Raw genomic sequence first — 19,018 nt, 5'->3', positions numbered from 1 at the left:
GCTAGGAGTTGCGCGATGGGATTATTCACAATTCTTGTTCTACAAAGCTCTTAAGATAATTGAAAAGTTTTGTTGAATGAGATTTGAGAATCAGATCCAGCCCATTTGCTTTATATGAAAAGGTAGTGAATATAAAGTAAAATTGTAGAACCCTAGACTTGAGAAGAACCATCTAGTCACCACCTTCACTATGAAAAATCTGGATTGGTTTCCTTTTTTAGTCTTAACGGTTTGCATATTCATGAGCAGATTTGACGCTCTGGAATTTGGGTGCAGGAGTTTAGCTTTAGAACACATGTGAGATAGTATATCCTGTTGCTTCCATAAGTCACGTTTAGACTGTTGAGTTTTCTAAGGCTTTGCACTCCTCCCACTTTAATGGCCTCAGTTCTGGACTAGCTATTGAGGCGGAAGAAGGACCATGAAAACATTTTGCATGTTTTGGAGACCTCTGTAAATGATGTATTAAAATATTTTCACCTTATTTTTGAAGTATTACTGATAACATTAAGACTCTTTTTTTAGTTCAAAGCTTCTAGCTTGAAACAAAACAGTTCCTGTTTTTAAGATTGCATGCATATATGAACTGTTGAAGGTATTTTGTTCTAGACTGCCATTATATTCAATCTTTTTTTCTTATAACTTTCTGATGGGACTTATAACTGTCTAATTGGACTCAGCATCAGACTCAACATCTGTTTGGTCCGTGGTCTCTAGGGCCAGACCTAAAGAAAAGGTACAATGTCTGTCCCCCAAAGCAAACACCCACATAGCTCACTTTTGTGTGTGTATCTGTGCATTTGTGAGAATGGGGAGAGAATATTCCACCACCTCTGAATCTTTTCCATACTAAATACAATTTTGTGGGGGAGATGATAGGATGGGAGGTGTCTTCTGTGTCTCCCTGTCACATTAGCAGTCTGCTTAAAATGCAAATGAGTGTATTTCTCACACAAACTGTAGGGCGATCATTGATTCCAAACAACTTGATTGAAAAAAACTCATCGGAGGTGGCGAAATGAGCCTCCCCAGAGGGGTTTTCCTTTACTTCCCCTCTGTGATTTTCTTCATGAGCTCAGCCTCTTTCCACTTTGGAGCAGACTGAAGCATTCACTCTATTTTGAGCAGGGAGAGGAAGTTGCCTGATCTCTTTTCTACCCTCAGTTAGAGCCAGATTAAGATGAAGCAGGGTATTTTTTTTAGGGGATGGGAGGGGTGCATGGGCGGGGGATGAACTTGGGTTTGTCTGTGTGGTACAGGTAGTAAAGAATATGTGGACACAAAATAAAGGAAGACGAGTTCCTTTGAATTCAAGAGAATCTGTATTTACAAAGTATAGTTTAGAACTGTAAAAACCACCAGTGTTTTGTCTTGTGTTCTTACGTTGTCTGGATTATTGATTTGGCACCCTTATTATAAATAGGTAGACCGCCATCACCCTGTGGTCAAAGAGGCATGTGCACATATTGCTAGAAGGAAGACAAGAGGCCCAAGGCCAAATCTAGAGAATGAGGTCAAGCAATACTGACTTGAATTTCTTTTTTTCCTCACAGGGCTTGCCCAATCACCATTGGAGGATAACTTTTATTAATAAGTGCTATGAGCTCTGTGACACTTACCCTGCTCTTTTGGTGGTTCCGTATCGTGCCTCAGATGATGACCTCCGGAGAGTTGCAACTTTTAGGTCCCGAAACCGAATTCCAGTGAGTACTGCAATTAATGTTTCTCTTGAAGAGCACCTTTTAGGCCATAAGAATGGTAGTCATATAACTTAGAGAAACAGTCCTTTTGGAATTCTATCCCAAAAAATACTTACTAAGTGCTTTCTGAGTGCAAAGTACCATACCAGATTGGAGAAGAAGTGTGCCGTCACCTGCCTTCTAGGAGCTTGCAACTAAGGATCGAGAATGAATGCAAGTAAAGAGCTCTCTACGAGAGAGGGGCTGCAAGTAATGGGAACCAAGTGCTGTGTGGAAGGAAGCAAGGAAGGACAGGCTCCTGTGGCTTTTGTCTTTGTGGCACAATACATGATACTATATGATAGGCTCTTGATAAATGTCAGATAAATCATGCTGGAAAGAACACACTGTCTTGTTATAAAATATGTCAGCACAGACTTTGACATATACTCACCATGAGCTCACCCCCGTCACCTTTGCAGGCTGCCCCAATACCATTGTCTAACTGGAGTCAAGTATAGATTATTCCAGACACTATCCATACGGTATCACTGCGCCTAGTTCACGAAGCTCTCTTTTGGTCCTTAAATATTAATGGGCATGTCATACTGTCTAACATTGACAAAAATTGACTAAAAATTTAGGTATTCTCCCCTGCTAATTTTCAGGGTCTGTCATAAGTACATTGGGTTTTTTTTTTTTTTCGTAATAAGTAAATGTTTAAAAACAAAGGTTGAAGAAATTAAGACTTAATGTTACCTTGCCTTTTTCAAGTCTAGACTTTTTTTTTCCTTAAAAGGATATTTGTGCAAAACTTTTGTATTGTCAGCCTAATATGAATTGTAATTTTTTTTAATTCACTTGTTACACACTTCTAGCCATAAAACTGCAGAAGTGATGCTGTGTTCTCAGTGCACCACCTTAGGAGACATGCTGTTGATTTGTCCCGTTATTAGTGATGTTAACTGTGATTATTCTGCTAAGGCAGTGTCTGTCATGTTTTCCCACTATAGCACTACTATTTTACCCATTAAAATTAGTAAATGCCTTATGTAATGATTTTTTTTAATTCACTTGCTTCTCCAGTTAGTAGTGTCTGTTCATATCTTCAGGATATAAATTGTACTTGAAAGTATGTTCTTTAGCTCATGTTGTTAGAACATGATGCTAATGAAGCTAGGGTTACAAGTTCAGTCTTCCTGTGCTCTGTTTGGACACGCTCTTCTGTACCATAGCCACAGACTACACCCCTACCCTGGCTGGCTGTCTGTCTTGCTAATACATGCCTTGCTCACAAGGACAACTGGGCTAGGGTAGCCTGGCTCAGTTTTGTTCATGTATTCATTCAGTTCATATTTATTGAGCATCTACCGTGTCATTTGTGTATGTGGGTGAATTCCATGGGATTTGAAACAGAGAAAATTAAACAACTGTGCCCTTTCCACCATGCTTGGTTGCCATCTTGATCCAGTAGTCCCCATTATTCTGAATGAATGAGTATGCACTGTAGAGCAGATAGAATTTCTTAACTTTTTATTTAGTCATATTATTGATCCTTCTTACTTTATCATGGCCACCAATTTGTATTTATTTTTTCTAAAATAGCTTTTGTAGGAAAGACTAAGTTCCCCATCACCTCTACATATTTATAGATCTACTATTAGGTACTATTAAGCGTGGTAATATGTTCTTTGCAGTATGCTTTCTAACCACCCGGCTGTTGGCTAAGTCTCAGAGCTTTGCTTCCACCCAGAAAATGTATGTGCCTTTAATGTGAAATCATAATATCTGATAGTCAGTTCTTTTTATAAAAGCTCATGTAAAAATACAAAAGGAAATGACAGGAAAGAGATCTTATTTTGCATGTAAATAAGATACAAACTGTAATAAAATATCGCTGGGTAGAGAAATAATCAATGTGCATTAAATGTTTCCATTAATGGATATGTGTTCTCTTATTCTTAAACAGATTTGTCTGAATTTTATGAGTCTTTAATGTACAAGTAATGCACGTTCATTTTAAGCATTATAAAAAATACTGATAAGCAAAAAGGAGTCTGCCACCTAGTGAGAGGCAGTGTTAACACTGTTGGTATATATCCTTTCAGACTTCCTTCTAAGCATGTATCTACACACACACGCACACACACATATATATATATGTATTTGAAAAAAGCGAAATTATTCTATAATTTGTGTCTCAGTCTATAGAAATTATTCTATAATTTGTGTCTTTTTCTATCTAGCAATATCTTGTAAACAACTTCCCATGTTGCTAAATATGATCTGCTCATATGCCAGTGTGTAGATGTACCATGATTTAATTAGTTTTCCATTGTGAGACATTCAGCTTCTGCTTAATCTTTTGCTATTATAAATAATGCTGTAATAAACATCTTTCAGTGGTTAGATATTTGTGTACTTAATTATCTATGGCTTCTAGATATTAATTTTAATAATAATACAGTGCCATATACTGTAAAAGCACTCATGGTAGTTGACACTGTGAAATGAACATTATTTGTACCTGTTTAGCTCTGTAATAAGCATCCTTTTCAAAAAGTAGTAAAAATCCCCCCTCCTGCAAAGAAATTAAGAGGTGAAACAACCCAGAGGAGTAGCGTTTCCTAACATGGCACCACAAAGAGAAGAGGGGTGGGGGAAGGGAGGCCATTGCCTATGGCCCGACTGAAATTTACAACTGATGAGGGTCTTTCTCAAATAATAAATCTTTTAAATGTGTAGCAAATTGCTCTTTTAAAGTGATGTCATGTCTCTTGTCTCTCTTGATACCAGGGCCATAGAGGGAAGGGAAGGCAGATCTCATATGTGCTGTGCATTATAGATTGGAAGGTGGAGGTTTAGGTCCCACTAGTGCCTTCTCCAAGGCTCCCAGTTCTGAGCCTTTGGACTCTTAGGCAGGGGCTACGATGGTGTTTTTAATTGATCTCTAGCATGGTGCAAGGACCATATTTGTTCTGAGAATGAATAAATATTATCGTATAATCTTTTCTCAATAACCTGTTGTCATTATAAACACTCATTTTTATAAACATCAATGTTTGTCATTTGCCATCGTGGGGTAGGTAACTTCAGAGACATCAGGGAATTTGGTGTTATGTTGAGTGAGCCCACGTGATTATGCTTCTTTAGTTCTTTGTATCTGCATTTTGTAGTTTTTGTTAACTGACTTTCCTGGCTGCTGGGCCTGCCTCTATAAGCTAACACGAGCCAGTGTTTATTACAGACTTTCTGGGCATTCTTCTTCAGGCCACCCAGCAACCCTATGAGATTATATTATTCTCCCCATTTTATGGAAGAGGAAAGGGAAGCCAGAGAAGCTGCGAGTGAAATGCCTGAGGTTAGAGCCATGGCAGAGATGGCACCAGACCCCAAAGTCCACATTGTCGCCCACTGTGCTGCAATTCTTCAGCTCCCCATTTTTAACAGCTTTATTGAGATCTACTTCGCATACCAAACAATTTCCCATCTCAAGTGTACAATTCTGTCGTTTTTGGTATATTACATTATTAGCTACCTTTTACGTGTATTACTTTTCACATGCTATGAGCTTGGCAACCAGGGAGCAAATGTACTAGACTTGTGTATAAAATTAGAGAAGACAGGTTCGGAATCAGGGCTTGATGAGGTCCCCTAGGCATTGGATGTCCACACTGCACTGTGGAGACGAGCAGATCTTCGCTCTTTGGGCTGTCCTGAGATCTGTTTTGCTCTGCTCAGATTTTCTTCCTTCCTGTGTTAGATTCTAGAATTGAGACTGTTGGGAACATGATCTGTAGACAGAGTTGGTATTACGAGAAACATACTGTACCAGAGACGATTTCCTTTACCTCTCACGTTTTGCCAAAGCTGCTTCTATATGATAACAAATCCAGTGCAAGCTACATAATTAAAATAGGATCAAGCTTTCAATTTCCTTTAAGTGATATAACTATTTTTAGGTAAGCAATTAATTTATATTGGATGTGGTGCTAATTAAGAAAAGACTGGTAATTGTACTTGTTTCTGAGTTATATTATTAAATGCATGTCTCTGGGCACACGCACACTGTGAGATTGCAAGTGAACAAGTATTCTATTTTAGCACAGTCAGATTCACTTCTTGATAACGGTCAGTGCTTTACTGTTTTGCAGTTTTAATTGTTTGCTTGGAGATTTGCTTTCTTGATAGCTTAAACTTTCTGACTTAACCATAGGTGCTGTCATGGATTCATCCAGAAAATAAGACGGTCATTGTGCGTTGCAGCCAGCCTCTTGTCGGTATGAGCGGGAAACGAAATAAAGATGATGAGAAATATCTCGATGTTATCAGGGAGACTAATAAACAAATTTCTAAACTCACCATCTATGATGCAAGACCCAGCGTAAATGCAGTGGCCAACAAGGTGAGTGGACTTATGATGTGCTGGACACTTAGCTTACATACGGAGTGCAGTGTTTTCTGTGAATGTTTTTGCCATGGTATAGAAACACATGGGTTTAAATTAATAGTTAAGAAAACCAGTTCTCTTAGATAGAAAGTAGTTTTAATCACAAAACTTAAACAAAATTGAATACATCAAAATCAAATGCAAATAAACTTTAGGTAAATAGGCATGTCTAGACTGTAATGAAATTGGGTTTTGGCTAGGACCTTGGCAGGAAAAAGTTAGATTCTCTTTAAAGCCCTCTCAGCTGTGGATGATCACTCATTGTGTACACTACTGGGGCATCTGTAAGGAGCTATGGGAAGCTGTAATTATTAAAATACTAAATTTGCATGCTTACTCAAACACTCCCTCCCCCATACCCGTATATACTCACATATGTGTATTCTCATTTACCTAAGATAATTCAAGAAATGAGTAGATCCACGTATGTGAGTTTTCCAAGCACAAACATGCACAAAGTTGACCGTTTTCAAAGAAGTCTGTCTCAATTGACTTTTTGCTGTAAGCAGAATATGCTGAATGCACTTAAAATTGATTAGGGTCATCATGAACATCAGTGACTGCACAGTGTTGCCTTCAGAAGCTGCTGCAAGGTGTATGGCTGTTTGCTGCTATACTAAATGGCCCCAGATTGATGTGCATTTTACGTTCTATTTCTCCTTTTTGTTGTTTTTCTTTTCCTTCTCCTCCCATCATTGCTGTCTCTTTCAAATGCTCACGAGGGGCCTGCCCCAAATTGCTCACTCCTGTTCCAGCTTTCAGATTTATTTTTTCTCCTCTGCTGTAGGCTTAAATTTCATCATATTTAATACGTTGCTTATCCTGAGGTTATTTGTCTAGCATCTTCAATTATTCAGAACATAAGACAAGAACCAGAAAGCAAAACAAGTTCTTGAGCAGCTCAGATAGGTGCAGCAGCTTCCTAATAGAATCTGTGATGTCTGTCTGCACTAGGATGCCAGACTACATGCATGCAGAGCTCAACTCTTCATTATTTGCGCACAGATCTTCTGTCCTACACGTTTAATCCTGGGCCACCTCCCCATCCCATGCATGCTTTTAAACCAGCTATTTGTTACTACGGTTGTTTTTTGGTCCACAGATGATTTTGAAATTATATGTGAAGCAATCAGTGAGTTAAATTGACAAGTAAATTAGGAATCGTAAGTGAAACACTCAGAAAATTAAATCTAAATCTAAATATCTTCTTGGATTGTCCTTAATTTTATATATCTCTGTTCCTATTATTGAATACATACATACATATATATATATATATATATATATATATATATATATATATATATATATATATATATAAAATGCAATATTTTCATGTACATATTTAGCCTGAAGTAGATATGATATACATTACAATGAAGTATTTACAAAGAATATTTTAGAATATTAAAACGCATGAAATGGATACACTAATTAACTCTAAAGCTCATTCTAGCAATAGAATTCCTGAAGGCCTTTTTAACACTCGGGAAACAAGCCTCTATTTCTAGTCCTCTTAGGAGTTAAGGGAAGGAAAATATCAGGGAAAAAGCCTAAGCTTTACAGATCTCTGTTATTCTTTTAAAAAGCTCACTTGTTTCCCCCTCCCTCTGCTGTGTCTCTCCGCTAGTCGCTAGTCGTCTATATCCATAGCAACAGGCCCGTAGACCTTTACATCATCGTCCTAGGTAATCTACATTATTCTTTTTTGTCGAAGAAAGGAAAACCAAAAAGAATACTTCAAAAGTAACCAGAGATGTAGAATTTGAACTTTCAGGAACTCAGTGTGTGCTTGACTAATTGATTGTTGCCCTTTCTGACCTTCTGTTCTCCTTGGACCTAATTGTTCCTCCCTTACGGATATTTAGAAATTTACATCCCCAGATGCAACAAGCAACGGCACATCATTTTAAATTAAACAAAATCTAAGGATCGGTAAGAACTAGCAGCAAGCCGCTTCTATTTTTGTGGCAGTACATCGTGATGAATTAATGTGGAACTGTGCTAATGTCTGTTTTTACCAGAAACATTAGCGATGAGTAATAAAGTATATTTTTCCTTTTATTTTTTCACTTATTTTCAGTTATTTATGAAGAGAACTCCAGTTTCAAGAATCTCTTTGAAAATCACCATAACTATTTAAAAACCACATGTGTAGAGAAGCAGGAAGAGGAGAAAGTGGCCCACTTGAATAATAAATTGCTTATTTATTAGCTAATAACTTTTTTAAAACAACACTGAATGTTTACTGGCTACTTACTAGTGATACTATTTAGAGCAAGCTCTAAAGAAATATTTCTGCCTAACTATATTTTCTTGCCTAGAGTCTTTGGAGACCAAGATCTCTGGCTTTTAACATAGGTCTCCAAGTTTGAAACCTAAATGGATGGTAGCCTTACTTCTGCAGGAAACCTTTCTCTGTGACTAACTCCAGGAAAAAACAAAAACAAAAACAAAACAAAACAAAAACCTAAGTTTCTTTGGCCCTTCTATCCATGGCTACAAGCTTACATTCCTTCCATTGTTGTTAATAAAGAGAAAATAGGCATATTGTAGCTATGGCACATTTGTCTGGTGACTTCTCCTTTCCTCTTCAGCCCCAGGCAGATGTTTCCCGGTTCTGTTCCTACAGGCATTCTGGAGTTAGTATAATATTGCTTTCTTTGCAAGTCTCAGAACTGTTTAACTTTTTCTTAAAGGGCCAAAGGCCACGTGTTCTATGCCATTTCAAAATGTTTAAGCAGAATGCAGCCAGATTCCTAAATGAAACCATAGCATCTCCTTTTGTCAGTGTGGAAAATGGGCACTCTTCACCATGCTGTGAAGATGAACCAAAGCCTGCCCTGGCAAGTTAATACTTGTAGTTGCTGTAGTAGGCGGTAGCCATCTTGTCTCCTCTTGAAAGCTTTTATTCTTTCAGAGCTCACTATGTGCAGTGCTCTGTCATTGGTGTTTGCATAGCAGAGAAATAGTCATGGTTTAGTAGAAAAAGTTTGAGCTTTGAAGCCGGACTTAGACTTGAATTCCACTTATTACCTATGTGACTTAGGGGATAGTTAACTAGCATCTCTGAGTTTCTGTTTTCTCATTGGCAAAATGGGTACAGTAATACCTATCTTGCAGCATTGTTGAAGAGATAAAATTATGTAAAGCAAGAGTCATAGTACCTGGGATGTCATAGGAGTTCATTAAATAGTGGCTGGCATTAGCTATTATAATAGAGTGTGGTTCCTTTAATAGTATGAGACCTAGGTAATATTATCCCCTATTTTATAGGAGAGGATGTTGAGGCTCAGAAATGTTAAGTGCCTTGTCCCAGATCACATGGCAAGGAGAAGCTGAAGCTGAGCTATCAGCCCGGGTCTGACTCCAAAGCCTGTTGTTTTCCTCTAATGCATCACGTCCTACGTGAGTGCTGTTACAGAGCCAGAGGTGCCTGCTGCTGCCTCAGTCTGGCTGCCTCCCCACTTCCCCCTGTAGAGTACTATTAGAGATACAAAACTAATGGAGAACGAGGACCTTTCACAACCTGCTTTTGCCTTTCCAGATCCGGAAGAAGAGCTATTAATTATAGAGCATTTTGAGGATGATTTTTTTCCTTAGGAATACAGATTCCCCAGGAAATTGCCAGCCTTCTGTCTTTTTTTCAACTCAAAGTATGACTAATGTTTTTGAGACTTATTGTTGGCTAGGAAGTCAAGTCACATCAATTATTCATTTAAATTGGAGGGTTTGGGGTTATTTGGAGGACAAATAACTTTAGAGATATTTGTGTAAGTTTCTGATGAAATGAAAACTCAACTGATTGTTTGTATTTCATGTTGTTTCTTAGGCAACAGGAGGAGGATATGAAAGTGATGATGCATATCATAACGCCGAACTTTTCTTCTTAGACATTCATAATATTCATGTTATGCGGGAATCTTTAAAAAAAGTGAAGGACATTGTTTATCCTAATGTAGAAGAATCTCATTGGTTGTCCAGTTTGGAGTCTACTCATTGGTTAGAACATATCAAGGCAAGTATATTTTGTGAAAATATTTGCGTATATAAAAAAGAATATAATTGTTGAGTGGAATGGAGATATTTTTAAATTCCTTAAAAAAATGGACATTGAGAGATAAACTTTGTAGTACAGGACCACATTTGACAGTTTTATGTTGCTTTATAATTTGCTTACCTAAATTAAAGATTTCACATCATCATTCCAGAATATATTTAGAGTTTGCAAAGACATCTCTTTCCATCTTTCAGTATTAAGTCGTTCAGTCTTTCATGCAGGTTTATTTAGGAATAGCCAATTTATTATCTAACCATTACTGAGTGTGACCTCTTTGGACCTAGATAGAGGTGGTCAGTTTTGTTTTTTTTGTTTGTTTGTTTGTTTTGAAACTAATCTCAAATGACTTATTTTAAAGAATTGGTTTTGTGTTTTATTATTTTCAATCCTTTATCCTGATAAAGGCATCAATAATCCTCCACTTTTTAAAAAGTACTTGAAGCGATCTGAGGGAACTAACACTTTGAGAAACCACTTAGTTCTGTAAACAAACAAAAAGTCAGCTTTAATGTATAGGTGAATTATTAAGATATATTCTCTAGTCAAATTTTGTTTTTCAACTTACCCTTCATCTGCAAGTGGTGGCATGCTCTTCTCAGCTAGCCAGGCTCACCCTCTTGGTGTCATCCTACATTTCTTTAGCTCCTGCACCGAGCTAATCATCAAGTACCACAGGCCCTTCCTTGGAAACATGTCTGTCACTCTCATAGTCCCCTCACCCCCCCACTGGCAGCATTCAAACTAGGCCATTACTACCCCTATCTTTGCACTCTTAAAATGGTTCTGTTTTCTCTTCCTTCCCTTGTATCTGTTCTATAAGCAGCTGACAGAACATTTTCCTAAAATATCCTGCTATTCCAAAACCTCTGGGGGCTCCCAACAGCCTAACCTGACAGCCACGCCCCTGTTCATCTGGCTTCTGCAGGTTTGTAGATTAACCTGCAACTACAGAAATCCTTACTCTTCCTAATTCCATCTCACTTACGCCCATTTCTGGGCCTTTGTCTAGGTTGTCCTCTTTCTCTAGAATGGATTCCCCCATCCTTCCACGTTCTTCAAGGACCAGATCAAATCCCACCGAATCTCAAAGGGAATGTTCCTTCCACTGACTTTGCTATACATTATGTCTCTTTTTACACATACCTATCATCTCTTCAATCATATGTGAACCTCCTTAAAGTCTTACACCATTTTCCCATTCACAAGGTCTAACATAAAAACCAAAATAAAACTTTTTATTTTACAATAGTTTTCAATTTACAGAACAATTGTAAAAGTGCTATAGAAAGTTCCCATATACCCAACCGAGTTTTTCTTCTTATTGACGTCTTACACTGCTCACAACTATGGTATGTCATATTGTGCGGTACATTTGTCACAACTAATGAACCAATATTTATACGTTATTAACTTATTATTAATAAAGTTCATACTTTATTTGGATTTCCTTAGCTTTTACCTAATGTCCTTTTTCTGTTTAAGGATCCCATCCAGGTATCACATTATATTTAGTTGTCATAATTAGGTTTTTTGTTTTTTGTTTTTTGTTTTTTTTTTTTTTTTTTTTTTTTTACAGTTCATTGGTGAGGATGACAAATTCATAAAAAAATGAAAGGCAAAATAACAATAAGATTTGATTGGGACCTTGGTCACGAGAAACACCATGCATTTGGGGTAGTGATGGGCCATCCACATGGTGGTGTCTAACAGGCAGGCTTTCTGCAAAGTAGAACCCAAAATAGAGACTTAACACAGAGATGTCAGTTTGGCAATCAGCTATTGGGCAACAAATGCAAGCAAAGCCCTTTAATGTAGATTCTGAGAGAGGATGTGTGGGGAAAAGATCAGAGGACTTTGAGTGGAGCTTTGGGCCTGTTTGTATTCAGGGCAGGAGGTGAGAAGTGGAGCTCAGTGAAGGAGGCATACGAGAGAAATGGACATCAAAGGAGGATATTGGAAGGTAAAGAAAGGGTCTTCAGAAGAAAGGGTCAGTGGTACTTGAAGGAGGTTTATTAGCGAGGTCCTTTATGACCTTGGGGGTGTCTAGTGATGTGGTGGGTGTGAGTGAGAAAATAGAGGTAATTAATATCAACTGTTCTTTTAATAAGAGAGAGAGTTAAGGAAGGGGGAAGTGTTGAGGATCATATGACTATGAGAAGGGCTTTTCAAGTCATGGGAAGCTTCAGCCCATTTTGTAGACAAAGAGAAAAGATTTACTTCAGGAATTTTTTTAAGGGAAATAATCACACAGGTCTGAAAATATGAATATACTAGAATGCTTATGATAGTGGAAAAACAGAGCCAGCATGGTGACTCATGCCTGTAGTCTCAGTGCTTTGGGAGGTCAAAGTGGGAGGATCGCTTGAGCCCAGGAGTTTGAGACCAGCCTGGGCAACGTAGTGAGACCCTGCTTCTTACAAAACTCAAACAAAAAAAACAAAAAATAGTTGTAGTGGTGCACAACTGTAGTCCCAGCTATTCAGGAGGCAGAGGCAGGAAGATTGTTTGAGCCCAGGAATTTTCAGGCTGCAGTGACCTATTAATGTGATTGTGCCACTGCATTCCAGCCTGGGTGACAGAACAAGTCCCCATCTCTTTAAAAAAAAAGTGGAAAAGCTTTGGAAAGAACCTAAATGTACAAGAAAAGTTATATATACATACATACATACACACGCATACATACAGAATTTAGAAAGGTATCCACCAATATGTGAATAATTATTATTTCTGAGGAATAGGCCTATGTTTTCTCCATTTTTTTCCAGGGAATATATAATACTTTTCTAAATAAGAGGAGAAGCTTTTTTTTTAAGAAAAGAGAGCACAGGTACAGGAGTTATTGGCAAGGTGGCTCAGCTGCTACTCTGAGCTAGATGGAAGGAAGAGAGACTGGGTGAAAGTAGGTCTTGTTCAATGGCTCAGATGTCTGAGGAAGTTAGGAGGTAAGGCCATCTGCAAAAGATGAAGTATGGAAGTTAGCACTTAAGGAATGTGGGAAATGTTTTAAGAGACCTCTCTAAGGTTTTATACTTTTGTCTATAGCAAAGGGGATATGAAAGAAATGAAAGAAACTGTCATTGTTCTGTATGGAAGCCAAAGGAGTTACCAGGAGATTGGGGAGTCTAGGTGGATACTTGTAGTGATACCTGACTCAGGGCTTCTCAGGCATCAGTCACATCATAGCAATTCAGACCGTGAAGCAGAGTTGTGGATAGCCTTGAGTTGGACCTTGAATACTGGATGGGACGAGGGGAAAATCCATTCCCTGCCTCTTCGAACTTCTTGTGGGCACATCATTCCATCCTCTGCCTCTGTGGTCACATTGCCTTCCCCTCTTCTGTCTGTATGAAATCTCCCTCTGCCTCTCTCAGGATTTGTGTGATGTAATTTAGGGCCCACCTGGATAATCCGGAATAATCTGCCTTCTCAAAATCACTAACTTGATCACATCTGCAAAGTCCCTATTACCATGTGAGGTAGTATACACAGGTTCCAGGGATTAGGACGTGGACATCTTTGGTGACCATTATTCAGCCTTCTATACTATCTTATAGCCCTGGGTCTGCTGACAGGTGGCATGGCCATCACTAACCTGTAATCTGGTGAAATGGTATCACCATTCAATGTATGAAACCAGGGCAAGCCTTTTGCAATGAGAAAATCACCATCCTTAGCATGCCTCTCAAATCATCATTCTAGTTCACTGACAGCCCCAGCAGGGGGGAAGAAGGACTCTGTGGTGTCTGGAGCTTGTATATCCTCTTTGTCCTTTGCAATACAATACTCTTCCCCTATAGTCCTTCTTTTAAAGTATCATATTATTTTGGCCTTCTTGGATGGCAGCTAGCCCTCGTTGAGCCTATGCTCAATGTGAGCACTTTATGGGGAGCATCTTTTAGTCCAAGACAAGCTAGTGGGGACATTGCTCATTTCTTCACAGCAGAGAGAGAGAAACCATGGTTACTCAATTGGCCCAAAGCACGAGATATCAAAAGTGGAATGAGGTTTCAGGCCCAGGTCTTCTGCCATAGAGCCAGTGCTCTTAACTACCGTGATGTATACTGCTTGATGGCTGTCATTTCTTTCATCAGTCACAAGTCCATCAGATTATTTAAGAGTTTTTGGTCATGTGTGTTTAAAACTCTGGTTTAGTTTTATTAGATAATTATAGCTGTTTCTGTCAGAAGTGATCGTGGGAATTAATACTTAATTGGAACACAGCTAACATTTTTGAAAATAATTGGCTGAGATTGAGTCCTTTTTTTATTATAAGTGAGGGAAGTATTTCGAGTGAGAGTTGACCTCTGTAAAAATGCATTAGAACCCCAACTTCATTAAATTGGACTCAAGTGATCTAGTATATTACCATTGCTTCTCAACAGCCCTTTCTTCAGAAGTACTTCAAATGAAAATTGTAAACAGGATTTCAAGGAGAATACTTAAAATGCTTGAAGAAATAAACTGCTCTAGTCATTTTAGGAATAATGGATTTTGTACAACTAATTGATGTACCAGGCATCCTTAGGTCCCTTAACCTTTCCTTCTTGGCACTACTTTATCCACTTTAGTTACATTGTATATGTAAAACTAATGAAGTTACATTTCTTTATTTTTATTTTTGTAGATTCAAGGGGTAAATGTACAGGTTTGTCACATAGATATTGCGTAGTAAGGTTTGGGTTTCTAGTTTACCCATCACCCGAATAGTGAGCATTGTATCCAGTAGGCAATTTTTCAACCCTCATACATCAGATCTTTCACTTGGTCTGCCTTTTCTGTGAATTAGTTAAAATAAACGAATTTCCATTTCCTTGAATTGGGTAAAATGACTATAATACATGTCTGTTGCATGGCTGTTAGAATTTTGGAAGCTCCATGGAAGAAATCTTTTAAAAACCAACCCGAAATTACATAATACATACAAATTGTTGATATGCATGTGAAAAGATGGAACTCTCATACATTGTTTGTGGGAATATGAAATGGTACAACCACTTTTGAAAATAGTTTGGCAGTTTCTTTAAAAAATTAAACATATATTCACCATATGATCCAACCGTTTCACTCCAAGATATTTTACCCAAGAGAAATAAAAACACTGTGTCCCTTCAAAAAATTTGTATGCAAAAGTTCACGCCAGCACTATTCATAGTAACCAAATGCTAGAAACAACCAAATGTCTATCAGTTGATGAATGGATAAATAACGTGGTCTATCTATATACAATGGAAGGTTATGTGACCATCAGAAGGAATGAAGTACTGATTCATGCTACAACACAAATGAACCTTGAAAACATGATGCTAAGTGAAAGAAGCCAGTCACAAAAGGCCACCTATTGCATTATTCTATTTATGTAAAATTTCTAGTAAAGGCAAACTATAGAGACAGGAAGCAAATCAGTGGTTGCCTGGGGCTTAAGGTGGGAGAAAGATTGACCTTAGATGGCACAAGTAAACTTTTTGGGTGATGCAGGTGTTCTACAACTACATTATGGTGATAATTGCACAACCGTATGAATTTGATAAATCTTACTGCACTCACACTCAGGATGGGTATATTCCACGGTTTATAAAGTATGTTTCTGTAAATGCATGAATCATCAAAAAATGACATCATAGCAATAACTTGTTGTATACATAAATTTATTGATACTTCTAAGTCTCAAATTTTTACTAGAATACTTTCACTTTAAGTACCCTACTGTTTATGAGCCAAATAAGAGTTGTTATATTGCCAATTTAAAGGTCAAAAGGTGGATTTCACTGTATCAGACTTCTACAGTCTAGATGTGACCTGTTGGGTCAGTGATTTTTTTTTTAATCTGATCACTGTTATGGATTGAATTTTTGTCCCGCAAAAATTTATATGTTGAAGTCCTGACCCCCCCATACCTCAGTGTGTGACCCTATTTGAAAAGAAGGTCTTTGCAGACATGTTTAGTTGAAATGAAACTGTACTGGAGTAGTGTGGGCCCTTACTTTGTTACGACTAGTGCCCTTATAAAAAGAAATTTGGACACAGACACACACACCCAGTAGGACTGCCATGTGAAGATTGGAGTTACGCTGCCCCAAGCCAAGGAACAACCAGAAGCTAGAAGAGTGACCTGGAAAAGATCTTTAGTGGTTAGCATGGCACTGCCAGCACCGTGATCTCAAACTTCTAGCCTCCAGAACTGTGAGACAATATATTTTTGTTGTTTAAGCCTCATAGTTGCTGGTACATTATGACAGCCCTAGCACACTATCGCAATCACATCCATGAAAATAAGTTTGAGATGCAGTTTGGCTTTTGGTTTGTTCCGGTTTGTTTTTTAACACCTGGGCACATTCAAATGCAGTGTCTGCGGCAAAAGTAACTATCATCAGAGTGAACAGGCAACCTACAGAATGGGAGAAAATTTTTGCAACCTACTCATCTGACAAAGGGCTAATATCCGGAATCTACAATGAACTCAAACAAATTTACAAGAAAAAAACAACCCCATCAACAAGTGGGCGAAGGATATGAACAGACACTTCTCAAAAGAAGACACTTATGCAGCCAACAGACACATGCAAAAATGCTCATCATCACTGGCCATCAGAGAAATGCAAATCAAAACCACAATGAGATACCATCTCACACCAGTTAGAATGGCGATCATTAAAAAGTCAGGAAACAACAGGTGCTGGAGAGGATGTGCAGAAATAGGAACACTTTTACAGTCAGTGGGACTGTAAACTAGTTCAACCATTGTGGAAGACAGTGTGGCGATTCCTCAGGGAACTAGAACTAGAAATACCATTTGACCCAGCCATCCCATTACTGGGTATATACCCAAAGGATTATAAGTCATGCTGCTATAAAGACACATGCACACGTATGTTTATTGCGGCACTATTCACAATAGCAAAGACTTGGAACCAACCCACATGTCCAACAATGATAGACTGGATTAAGAAAATGTGGCACATATACACCATGGAATACTATGCAGCCATAAAAAATGAGTTCATGTCCTTTGTAGGGACATGGATGAAGCTGGAAACCATCATTCTGAGCAAACTATCGCAAGGACAAAAAACCAAACACTGCGTGTTCTCACTCATAGGTGGGAATTGAACAATGAGAACACTTGGACACAGGAAGGGGAACACCACACACTGGGGCCTATTGTGGGGTGGGAGGAGGGATAGCATTAGGAGATATACCTAATGTAAATGACGAGTTAATGGGTGCAGCACACCAACATGGCACATGGATACATATGCGACAAACCTGCACGTTGTGCACATGTACCCTAGAACTTAAAGTATAATAAAAAAAAAAAAAAAAAAAAGAAAACAAATGCAGTGTCTGTAGAGGACGATCAACAGATCCTGCAGCTCTTAGTGTTTCATTTTGATAAATCTTTGTTCTGGACATTAATATTTTAAAGCATGGCTTTTTCTAAGTTTAAAAACTATCAAATTTAAGCAGTATCTTATAGCTCCCTACTGACTCACATATTTTTCTTTGTCAGCTTGTTTTGACAGGAGCCATTCAAGTAGCAGACAAAGTTTCTTCGGGGAAGAGTTCAGTGCTTGTGCATTGCAGTGACGGATGGGACAGGACTGCTCAGCTGACATCCTTGGCCATGCTGATGTTGGATAGCTTCTATAGGAGCATTGAAGGGTTCGAAATATTGGTACAAAAAGAATGGATAAGTTTTGGGCATAAATTTGCATCTGTAAGTAAACAAAGCTAATTTCTAACAACAGATCACTACCGTTCGGGATTTTAAAACTAGTTGTTAAGTTACATATTCAGTATTACAATGAAAATCTGAGGAGTGTAATAAAAACTTAACGAGTTTGAAAATGCATGATGCCTTGGGTGGTGAAAGTCTTTTTAAGAGATATGTTTATCCATCTGCACTGTTTGCAGTTTCACTTGAAAGTAATACAAAGCATCTTCATAGAAATGTTTACATTGAAATTTCATGAGAAAGAAGATAGACAATTCTTTCTCAAATAATATAGCTATTAGAGTCAAATATATTTTATAGACTTTTAGTTGAGGCTTTTTATTTCTGATATGCATTTTTAAAATCATCGAGAGATGAATAAGTTCAAAAGAGCTATTATATAACATGATGACTGTAGTTAATATATTCTTGAACAGTGTTAAAAGAATGGATGTAAAGTTTTCTTACCACAAAAATGGTAACTGTGAGGTAATGTGTATGCTACACATTAAACAGTCAATGTATATTTCTCTCTCAATTAAAAATAAAAATAAATAAAATTTTTTTAAAATAACCCCCCCAAGAAAATGTTTTTAATGAAATCATCAAACGAACATACTAAAATTCATATTCCTAGGTCTTATTTCCAGATGCCCTTTGAATATGCATTTTGACCCAGCTCCCCAGTGATTCTCATGAAGGGGATCCGTAGGCTACCCTTTCAGAAACACTGCTATGTATCCTTTTAGCCTCCACCCAGGTTTCATAGTGTGAATAACATTTTCAAGTAGAAAGAATCATTGTGTTTTTGTTTTTGTTTGTTTGTTTGTTTGTTTTTGAGGTGGAGTTTCGCCCTTGTTGCCCAAGCTGGAGTGCAATGGCGTGATCTCGGCTCACTGCAACTTCCACCTCCTGGGTTCAAGCGATTCTCCTGCCTCAGCCTCCCAAGTAGCTGGGATTACAGGCATGCACCACCATGCCCAGCTAATTTTTTGTATTTTTAGTAGAAATGGGGTTTCACCATGTTAGCCAGGCTGGTCTCAAACTCCTGACCTCGTGATCCGCCCACCTCAGCCTCCCAAAATGCTGGGATTACAGGCATGAGCCACGGCACCCAA

The 19,018-nt window shown here is 38.1% G+C and overlaps 1 protein-coding gene across 9 annotated transcripts in view; it reads left to right on the top strand.

Moving 5' to 3' along the window:
* The window catches only part of MTM1 (myotubularin 1), a 125,568-nt gene that overhangs the window by 92,562 nt on the left and 13,988 nt on the right, over positions 1 to 19,018 (top strand). For all 9 annotated transcript variants that reach the window (XM_058441594.1, XM_058441598.1, XM_032757788.2 and 6 more), the window contains 4 exons: positions 1,554 to 1,703; positions 5,896 to 6,084; positions 9,962 to 10,147; positions 17,697 to 17,903. In XM_058441594.1, coding sequence (XP_058297577.1) covers positions 1,554 to 1,703; positions 5,896 to 6,084; positions 9,962 to 10,147; positions 17,697 to 17,903 — 732 coding nt within the window. The remainder of the gene's footprint in view (positions 1 to 1,553; positions 1,704 to 5,895; positions 6,085 to 9,961; positions 10,148 to 17,696; positions 17,904 to 19,018) is intronic.

The sequence above is a fragment of the Hylobates moloch genome, unplaced genomic scaffold, assembly GCF_009828535.3.
Source record: "Hylobates moloch isolate HMO894 unplaced genomic scaffold, HMol_V3 SCAFFOLD_7, whole genome shotgun sequence".
NCBI lineage: Eukaryota > Metazoa > Chordata > Mammalia > Primates > Hylobatidae > Hylobates > Hylobates moloch.
Note: the sequence above shows the minus strand (reverse complement) of the source record. Positions and strands in the feature narration are given on the sequence as shown.